The sequence below is a fragment of the Scleropages formosus genome, chromosome 5 (genome assembly GCF_900964775.1).
Source record: "Scleropages formosus chromosome 5, fSclFor1.1, whole genome shotgun sequence".
Taxonomy (NCBI): domain Eukaryota; kingdom Metazoa; phylum Chordata; class Actinopteri; order Osteoglossiformes; family Osteoglossidae; genus Scleropages; species Scleropages formosus.
The window spans coordinates 9,191,145-9,202,279 of record NC_041810.1 but is presented as its reverse complement, the minus strand read 5'-3'; the positions used below and the strand labels follow the sequence as shown (position 1 = coordinate 9,202,279).

The window sequence follows — 11,135 nt, the reverse complement described above, 5'->3', positions numbered from 1 at the left end:
CATCCAGTGAGCGGTAGTTGTGCAGATGGAAATGCCGTGTTGATGAGAGAGGTCAGAGGAGAATGACCAGACTTGTTTGAGCTGACAGAAAGGCTACGGTAACTCGGGTAACCACTCTTTATGACTGCGGTAAGCAGGAAGACATCCCAGAATGCACCACATGTCAAACCTTGAGACGGATGGGCTGCAACAGAAGACCACTTTGGGTTCCACTCCTGTCAGCCAAGAAAAGAAAGTCGAGGCTGCTGTGGGCACAGGCTCACCAAAACTGGACAGTTGAAGACTGGAAGAACATAGCCTGCTCTGATGAATCTCGATTTCTGCTGAGGCACACTAATGGTAGGGTCAGAATTACATTTATTTATTTAGTAGACACTATTCTCCAAAACGAGGGGGTGCGGTGGCGCAGTGGGTTGGACCGCAGTCCTACTCTCCGGTGGGTCTGGGGTTCGAGTCCCGCTTGGGGTGCCTTGTGACAGACTGGTGTCCCGTCCTGGGTGTGTCCCCTTCCCCCTCCGGCCTTACGCCCTGTGTTACCGGGTAGGCTCCGGTTCCCCGTGACCCCGTAAGGGACAAGCGGTTCTGAAAATGTGTGTGTGTGTGTGTGTGTATTCTCCAAAATGGCTTGGAGAAATGAACTCTATGTAATGTTATGAGCCCACATACCTTATTCACCAAGGTGACTTACACTGTTAGATACAGTACTTACAAAGGGTCACTCATCCACACATCAGTGGAACACACACTCGCTGTCACTCACACACACTATGGGTTAACCTGGACAGCATGCCTTCGGATTGTGGGAGGAAACCCATGCAAACTCCACACAGACTAAACAGGGATCGAACCAACCTCCTCTTTGCTGTGAGGTAGTAGCGCTTCTCGCTGTGCCACGATGCCACCCGGAATCAACATGAATTCATGGACCCAACCTGCCTTGTGTCAACAATCCAGGCCGGTGGTGCTGGTGTAATGGTATGGAGAATGTTTTCATGGCACACTTTGGACCCGTAAATACCAATCAATCATTGCTTGAATTTCACAGCCCATCTGAGCATTGTTGCTGACCGGGTGCATCCCTTTATGGCCACAATTCCCCATCTTCTGATGGCTACTTCCAGCATGATAATGCACCATGTCACAAAGCAAAGTTGTCTGAAACTGGTTTCATGACCATGACAGTAAGTTCAATGTTCTTTAGTGGCCTTCCGGTCACTGGACCAGAATTCAATGGAACACCTTTGGGATGTGGTACAACGGGAGATTGGTAGCATAAATGTGCAGTTGACAAATCTACAGAAACCGCGTGACGCAATCATGCCAACATGGACCAGAACATCAAAGGAATGTTTCCAACATCTTGGAATCGATGTCATGAAGAATTGAGGCTGTTTTGAGAGCGAAGGGAGGCCCTACGCACTATTTGTATATTATTTTTAATGAGGTGTTCAGTGAGTGTATGTGCCCTTTGTAATGGCCCTTTATGTCACATTAAATAATTCTCTTATTTACATTTAATACTAATGCAAAAATTTACATGCTTATTTTCCAAAGCTGGAGAGAAGACTGATGTTCCACGTAGCTATGTACAGTGTTCTACTGCTGCCAGCCAGAAACTGTGTTCCAGTAAGTTCAGCTCTGACGTGTCCGTGATTTCGTGTATTGTTGCTGAATCTCATAACATAGAAATTATTTGTTTTTTGGTTAATTACAGTCTGTATTTATCCTGTAGGCCACCTGCCCCTCAGGCTGCAGGGGGATAGCAGCACGTGCTCAGGGAGAGTGGAGCTATGGTATGAGGGCTCCTGGGGGACCATCTGTGATGATTTATGGGACATAAATGATGCCCAGGTGATCTGCAGACAGCTGGGCTGTGGGGCAGCACTGAAGGCTCATGGGAACGCTGTCTTTGGGAGAGGAAACGGCTCCATTTGGCTGAATGAGGTGAAGTGCAGGGGTGATGAGCTCCACCTGTGGGACTGTCCTCACTCTCTTCAGGACCACACGACCTCCTGCTCTCACAAAGAGGATGCTGGTGTCACCTGTGAAGGTGAGACATGATGAATCAACATGGTGGATTGTTAATACTGACACACCCAACAAATGCCTGAATACAGTGTGAAGAATGTTGGACAGTAGTGTGAATACAGTGTCTGATTGCTGCTGTATCTGGAACATCTTGTTCTGATACTTGTTTTAAAAAATTGATATTAAATGTAACAATGTGTTTTTTTCTTTGTTTTACAGGGATGTCTTTTGAACATGTGACTGCCAAGGGTACTGTAAAATTTGTGTCTCCATTTTATGTGTCAGTCTAAATAATTTTATATATTCCACATTTTATTAAATGGACAAGGTGCTTTTTTCCAGAAACTACACAAACATCCACAACTACAACCACAGCAAAACCAGGTATTACTACATTCTCTCTGTATGCATATGCAGTGCTTCTCTACATTTGTTACATACCTTCTGTCCTTTGAATCACAAACATGTTGTTCACTTCACTGTATTTCTCCTTTAGTTGAACCCAGATCACTGCCCCCACAAGGCCCGTCCATCCCTCTTGTGGTCTTCCTGGTATTGGGGGCTTTTCTCTTCCTGCTGCTGGTGCTGCTGGCTGGACAGTTGTACCAGAACAGGGTTCTCAAGAGAGGTACAGAAGGACACTGCGGATCAGAGAGTCCAGATTCACTGCTGATCACACCGTCCTTTCATACACATAAAACATGAATCCGGAATGAATTTAAATATAAGGTTTTGATTAAATGAAAAACTGTTTGGTCTCACTGTGTTTTTTTTTGTCTTTGCCCCACAGCCCTGTACCAGGGGGGTCTTACCCCTCTACATGAGGCCATCTATGAGGAGATAGAATACAACCTGACCAGGGGAGAGACATACAGAGGTGCCAGGAAAGGTGAGAATATCTGATTAGAGGTTACACTGTAGTTACAATGTGAAAAAACACACTTTTTAGTGTAGAATCTGCAATATAATGTAACAACCCCGCGTTACTGTTTTAGGACAGAGTGCGTGCGTAATGTAAATAGTTGCATTATGGGAAATAATGTTAAATATGTGTGTAGCCACTGGGGGAACTTAGAGAGAAAATAATGGGGTGGCTGTGCCTGCCAGTGTGTTGGAAGAGAGCCTGAGGTAAAGGAGGGCTGAGGTAAAGCAGGCTAAGTAGGCTGGGAAGGCTGGGAAGGCTGGCTGTAAGTGCAAGTCCTAGAAGAAATGGGGTCCTTGGCCTGAGAGCATTATTTCTCTGGCGCTTCCAATAAGTTCTTCGTCCTGAATGCTGCCTCGGCGTCCTTCTTCGCCCCATCCAAACCCACCGCAGTGCGTGCCGCAATAATTTATTGTAAAGCAGAGTACATAGAAATATACTGTAAACAGTTGAACACTTTTTAGATTGGAATGTATTTTAATCACATTTTTTGGACTACATATTTACAGTTACACGTAAAAGCCTGAACACCTCTTGCCAAATTACAAACTTAGTTAATTTTCGAAGTGAAAGTAGTAAACAGCTGCTGCAGAAAAGGTTACTAAAACAATATTTGCAATTGTTAATGTTCAAGTTACTTATGTCATGAACTTTAAAACATTAGCAATCTTTTTACAACCACCACCTGCTTTGTTGGAATCATTTAGCTTAATTTTAACATCCTCACTCAGTTGCTTAAAGGAGTGCATGGTTGTTGAATGACAGCCCAAAGTTTGGAGTGTCAGGAAGTGTATTAATTATAATTAATTATAAATATTATAATTATAATTATAAGTGTATTAGTTTTCAATAGGTCATAATAGGTTATCAGGGTCAGGAACCTTGCAAAAAACATCTTTATCACTGGACAAGTAGAAGGGTTTCCAAACTTTTGCACATGCCACAGTTACTATTTTCTTTCTTCATATGTTTTAATGAAATATGAAGTAACTGTGCAATAATATTAACACATTCGTTGTTTTAACACACTACTTCCTGCAGCAGTGGTTGCCCAAACTTCTGTGTAAAACTATATATATTCTAGTGAATATGTAATAACAGTACAAGAAACTGTATTTTTAGCCAAATGCACAGGGTTCCAGGGTCATATGTACTGTTCAGAATGACAAACTTTGCTGAAAACCACAATTTTCCATCACTTACAGGTGCACATTTCAAATATCTCTTAGTGAGATGATACCTTCTGTAGATAAAAATTAGTCTGGCAACTATGAAAAACCGTTTGGCTTCCATCTGTAACCATGTGATGGGAGCTGAGAAACCACACGAGGAGCTCGCAGCTGCAGTGCTGTAAACGGTCCAGATGAGAGACAGCAGCCAATAGGGAGGAAGAGGATGTTGGTGATAAGAGTGTCAGTTAGCGTTCCTGGGTGTGGGCGGTAGCTGCTCGAACCTCACACATCCTGTCTTCTCTCAGTGTGTGAGGCATCAGCAGAGAGAACTTCATGTATCTTCTCTCTGAGGACAGGACTGAGTGTGTGTCTCCTTCACAGGAAGTGTCCTGTCTGAGGATGTGCCCTCTGGGTATGAAGATGTGGAGGACAGTGAGGGAGACCCCCTCTCAGGTAGGGGCTTGTTGTGTTTGTGTGTGTGTGTGTGTGTGTGTGTGTGTGTGTGTGTGTGTGTGTTGTAGTTCAACTAGGACTGTTAGTGACAGTCAACCTCGTAACATTATTTCCTATTATGTTCTATGTTCACATCTTTCTGTCATGTATTCTCTTTTTATGTCTTATTTCAGAATGTTTTAATTATAATAAAAAGGCATGCACGGTTTTAACTTTTTATTACTCTCAGGGACAGATGAGAAGAAAGAATACTATGATGATGCTTTTGCCTATGGAAAAAAGTGCAGGTGGTCTGTCAGGTGGGTTCGTTGGCGGCTGCAGGTCATACCACGGTATCACTAATATCCAGTGAATGGTTTCAAGCATAAACAATTATAATGTAAAGTCCAGTCTACATTAATAAAACATAATCTAATCTAAAATGAATTCTTTTCAGTTAGTTAAAGAACTGAGTGCAAGTGACACTGTACAACTGCTGTTAGACACAAGCGCTTTTTCTCCCTCTGTTACAGAGGATCGCGTACAGGCGACACAGCAGAGGACTATGATGATGCTGTTACCACAGGACAGAGTCCAGGTAGTTTGTTAAATATATTAATGTGCTCAAGGTTTATGCCACCGCAATAATGTTTGTAATAACAGCATTTGTATCGAGACTTTATGTTTTAATAGGAATCGTGATTTATTGATTACATTAACCAGCAATTCAAATTATATTAAATTATCATAATACATTCTCCCTTATAGTTTGCCGGGTAATAGTTCTAAGAGTTCTGGTTTAACTCCACTTGGATTAGTAAAGAAAGTATTTCATTGCAGCAGAAACTTGATATGTTAAATCTGAACCACATAGTCTCTCTCTTCCAGGTTCAGCACTGATGGGGACGAAGACACAGAGGAGACTATGATGATGCTGTGGTGTAGAAACAGAGTCCACATGTGTTACCAGGGTGAGTTTCACACAAGTGATGGAATAGAAATTTGCATTTATTATTTAGCTGATGCTTTTCTCCAAAGCAACTTACAATGTGAAGCTATTTGCAGTTATTTACCCATTTGTACAGTAATTTTACTGCAGAAATTTTGGGTAAATACCTTGTTAAGGGTACTATAGCTGGAGGTGAAACTTGAATCTGTGACCACTATGCAACCAGCTGCCCTTGTAGAACATGACTAGTTTCCTATCAGATGTGGTTTTCTGAACCACACTGTATGTCCCTGTGTCATCCTGTCCCTTAATCTATTCTGTGTGCACTAGAGGTGGGTACAAACATATTACATTTACTCCCGCACTTGTATTGAAGTACATTTCTGGAAAATATTTACGTCTCAAAATATATTTTGATATCAATACCTTCTTCCTTTTACGAAAGTATATCTGTAAAGAAAAAATATGTACTTTGACTCCATTAAATTCCTATCACCTTCTATCCTCTACTTTTTTCAGGTAATATTTTAACTCCTTAAAGTCAGTTGTCTTTTATGCTACAAACACAGTAGACCACCCATAAGAACCGAAATTTTATAAGATTTTGTTCTATTTATTCTTGAACAGATTCATTGAGGAAACTGCTCCTGTTATATTAATTTAAATATATGTAAGATAGTAAGACAGGGGTTGAGGTGGCGCAGTGGGTTGGCCCGGGTCCTGCTCTGGGGTGGGTCTGGGGTTCGAGTCCCGCTTCGGGTGCCTTGCGACGGGCTGGCATCCTGTCCTGGGTGTGTCCCCTCCCCTTCCGGCCTTATGCCTTGTGTTGCCGGGTTAGGCTCCGGTTCCCCGCGACCCTGTATGGGACAAGCGGTTCAGCAAATGTGTCTGTATTATTTGAAACTTTGTTGTACCTGTTTACATTGCTTGTATTTCAGAACATTAAAAAGCTTTATATGAATCAGTGGAACTTCAGTATTTTGGTCATGTTTTGACTTGATCCTTTTTTACTTTACATTTTGGAATGATTACTTTTTACTTCAGTAATTATTTTTGAAAGTATCATTAGGTTTGTTTGAAACGGTGTTTGGCTGCACTGACCACCTCTGGTGTGTACAAGGATGTGTGTCACTGTGTCACCTACTGTGTCCCTGTAGGAGAGAAAGCATTGACCACTCTGCCCCCTGGTGAGGGACCCCCTCGTGAGGGACCCCCTGGTGAGGGACCCCCTGGTCCTGACCACACTGACTATGATGATGTGGGAGACGGAGGATCATCTGCAGTTCTGGAATCTCTGTGTGACTCGGAGTCCAGTCTGAGTCTGAAGGTCCTTCTGCCCAAAGCTTCAAACCAACAGGCTCATTAAGATCTGATGCTTCTGAAGTAGCTGGTAACACAGTAACCTTTGATTTTTAAGTTTTCTTTTTTCTTGTAAAGTGTCTTTTCAGTCCTTGAGGAGTAAATTTTCATAAACTGTTTGTAATAATATAATGCAAATTTATTTTTTGCACACTTTTATTTTGTTGTTCACATTTGGAAATATATACTGAAATTAAAAGAAAATTCGTCAACTTCTGAGTCTGTCCTGTTTTTGTCTCATATGTAGTTGAGCATATAAACTAAAAAATATAATTAATGTTGTTTTATTATTCGCTATACCAGCAGGTTTTCATAGCAATGGTACAGTGTAAGCGTATGAACAATTTAAACTATGTACCAGTTTGCTTCGGTTAGATTTGTGCTCCTCCACTTGGCATTCAGGCTTCTGTCACAAGGAGGTTCTCTGGTCTGAGGGTTGCCCTCTTCCTTGGGGCCTCTGGCATCACAGTAGGCACTTTTTATTGGTTTTGAGATATATGGCGTGCTTATAGCGTAAAAAGTATGGATCAAATAAAGGTAATGTGAAACAGCAAGCAGTTGACCGTTCAGCACCCAGGACAGCTCCCCTTAGGGACAGACCATTGCACCATCAGGAGCTGTCCTACATGGATAAATGGGGAAGCATTTCCTCATAAGAGAATCTCCATAAATACTCATGAGAAATGCTGGTGGAGTTGATCTCAAGTAGAAAGACAGAACAAACGTGCTTTTGTCACGCTGTCACAGGTGCATGACAGCTCAAGTGTAGCTGAGAGAAAGATCTGGATACAGATATGTGGTTCTTGAGTACAGTGAATTAGTCACATGCCACCATATGATCCAGTATACATTACACAAATAACTGCATATAGGGTTTTTTTAAGTTTTAATCATTAAACAGATAATATAATACATGCTTTTTGAGTACGCAGGAGATCGGGGAAAAGTAAGTCTGAAAATTCAAGGACCACCCAGCTGGCAGAGGAGGACGAGTGCAGCTGTCTGGTTGGGGTGTAGCAAGTGGTCATGTCTTGTAGGTATTGGGGAGCAGATCTATTGATTGTTTTGTAGGTTGTAACCAGACTGAGAAGAGTAGGGGGCCCAGCACTGAACCCTGCGGAACACCAGTTGAGAGAGGCTGAGGGGATGGCAAGGAACTGCACCAGACCACCTGGTAAGAGTGGAGCGGAAGGCAGGCAAACCACCACAGAGCAAGGAGCGCAGGGAGGAAACAGAAACAGCAGTGTGTGTAGGACACACCAGCACACAGAATGCCGCACATGTGGTGCGTTAATGGGGTTTTATATGTGTTGTGTGTGATTGACAGCTGGGTATGGCCAAGGGTTTGGTATCATTCTTTCTCTTCTGAAATTTCGTTTTAACGATATCCAAGTTGATGAAGTTATGGAACATGGGCTGACTACTCTTATATCCTTGGCAAGGAAGTCCACTTAACTACCTGATGGGTCTTCATCTCTTTTGTAACGGGCGAGATCACTGTTGTGACCTTGTAATGACAGTAATGACATTATGACTACATGGGTGACCCTGTAATGAACTTGTTACTGAAACACAGAAAGTGTTTTTAAATCAAAATTTATTTGAAATTACTGAGTATTAGGATCAATCATCACAAATTCCAATACTAGTCTGATAATCACCATGTCTTAGTGTTACTCTTAAAATGATCTTGGATGAACATGGATCTGCTTGGACGTGGTGTTATATTGGTTGCTGGTGTCCAAAATATTGAAAGTGAGGAAAAATCTTTTCATTTACATGAATACAAGGAAAAATAAGGAAATAAATGAAAAACAAGTCTTTGCTCAGCCAGTTGGACACTAAACCTGACCTTGTAAAATTCATGCAGAACTGAACACAAATAACTTGCAGCAAGTTTATATTTTTTGATGGTACATATTCAGTGTATCGTTGTAATTCCAACTTTATTTATAGCTTAGTGCCGCCACCTGCTGTAGGTGCAGTAATTCATAAACAGATGTTGAAATGACTGCTGAAGAGAATCAGCAAGTTGCTGCAAACTGCATTTACTGGTTCACATTACTTGGTTTTCACCATGCTTTCTCTGTTGGTATAATGTGTATTTATTCTGATGTTGCAGCCTTTCATTCCGCTGAGGAATAACCATGAAATAAACGTACTGTTAACATGAAATGTACTGAACAGCTCATATAAAGATTTTACATGCAGCTGCAGAGAAGCAGAACTGGCAAAAAAACACATTTAATATAATACAGCAAAACCAGCATTTTTTGGGTTTCTGCTTCATTTCAAAGAAGCTTGTTCCTTGGCACATCATGAATATGTCACTTTTTAAGCAAGTAAACATTCAGAACTCTGAAAAAGTCTGTGCTTTTTAATCAAAGTGCTTTACAGTGGAAGGAGGAGTCAAGTCAGACCTCAGCGCTACAGTATCTGTATATATGGAGGAAACACACAGAGATTCCTCTGATTGGTGTTTCCACACTTTTCATGTGTTCCTGTACTCCTCTCATAAGGCAATGCTGAGTGTGATTGGTGGCTGGGGGCGTGTTCTCCATGGGGGTCCAGGATGGTACAAAGGCACTCGCTCGCCCTGAGAGCTCACAGCTCAAGGTTGGGTTCTGAACTTTGCTCTGAGGACAGTTGGTTTGTGCTCATGAAGATGGAGAGCTGTCTGTTCATCCTCATGCTCTCATCCCTGCTCCTGTCCACCACAGCCGGTAAGTACCACGTTTTACTTCTGCTCCAGGGCTCCTCTCACATGTCGGGGTTTTAGGGGTCAGGGGACGACAGTCTGAAAGGTGAGTTAGTTTGTAGAGGCTGTGCAACCTGCTGCAACACTGATGTTTTTAAGTTGCTGTTTGAGAGTAAAATATTGGTATGAAGACACTGAAACTCCAAAGTCCTTGCAGGTAGTTTAATTACTTACATTTCTGTTTATATGTTTGGTTTTATATGAACGGCTGCATCAGCAGTTTATTTCTTTAATTTGGGGAAAAAGCAGAAAAGCAGAAAAAGCTAGATGTTTTGATTTTGAGAACTTTTCTCCCTCTTGATAATTCTTGTTTTATATTTACTCATTGCATTTCTTTATATTTTATCAGTGTAATAGTGTAAAGAGGCAGTTCAGTAATTAAGGACATGGACTTGTTACTTAGAGGGCTGTTGGTTCTAGACCACATAACCCTTTGTGCTGTGCTGTAGAACTCCTTCAAATTGCTGTAGATCATTTATGGGATACATGACTCGAATACCCATAGAAAAAATTCAATTTAACAATTTAAATAATAATAATTAAAAAAAAAATTGAAGTGCTACTTTTTTCCCCATATTTAAAGTTATTATTACTAACTGCTTGTTCACGTCTGCAGTGAGCACAGACTTTCGGTCCAGAGCCTGTTATAGATACATAAAATAAAATGTAATTATTAATGGTCGGGGGGTGCAGTGGCACAGTGGGTTTGGCCTGTACCTTCTTTCTGGTGGGTCTGGGGTTCAAGTCCTGCTTGGGGTGCCTTGTAACGGACTGGCGTCCTGTCCTGTGTGTGTCCCCTCCCTCTCCAACCTTCCACCCTGTGTTGCTGGGTTAGGCTCTGGTTCAGACACTTAGGACAAACATTTCAGACAGTGTGTGTGAGTGATTTATGGTTTTTGTAGTTTTACTTTTAATTAAAACAGACAAACTGCATGAAATTTTGTCCAGACTACTGAAGGGGGGGGCAGCCACTGGCACTTGGACCCCCTGAGGATTTCTTTTCTCCCTTGACTTTCAGTTGGGAGTTTTTTGTTCCTTTCCTCCGTGGCCAGTAGGCAAAACTTATAGTTAAAAAAAGTACATTGATGATGTATCACGCTGCTCTCTAGTCAACTTTTCTTTTTCTCCGTGTCCCTGCGTGAGAAGAGCGCGCTGTAAAAATAAATTGAAGATACAAAATGACTGAATTAATGAAAGCACATTTATATAGAAAAAGAGAAAGGTGGTGAGGATGCATTATAAACATTATAAGGGTAAAATTTTCTAAATTAATTGAACTATGCTTTTTTTAAATTTTGCACTTCACATGTTTATTTCATTTTTTTTTTTCTCTTTCTCCTAATGTAATGCACAAATTTGTATTCTCACTGAGATGTATGCTGCTTTGGAGAAAAGCATCTGCTAAATGAATAAATGTAAATGTAAATTTCAGTAATTTTTTTCTGTGGATTTTGATAAGGCACAGATATATTTCAGTTTATTATTATTTTATTATTATTGTATTTTTTGCCAAGC

General features: G+C 41.3%; 1 protein-coding gene across 1 annotated transcript; it reads left to right on the top strand.

Annotated features, from left to right (window-relative positions):
* Positions 1-1,230: 1,230 nt before the first annotated feature.
* Positions 1,231-2,733, top strand: LOC114910491 (scavenger receptor cysteine-rich type 1 protein M130-like). Its single transcript, XM_029251869.1, has 4 exons — positions 1,231-1,267; positions 1,733-2,050; positions 2,248-2,277; positions 2,525-2,733. The coding sequence occupies exons 1-4, from the start codon at positions 1,231-1,233 to the stop codon at positions 2,731-2,733; spliced, it is 594 nt and encodes a 197-aa protein (XP_029107702.1).
* Positions 2,734-11,135: the final 8,402 nt, after the last annotated feature.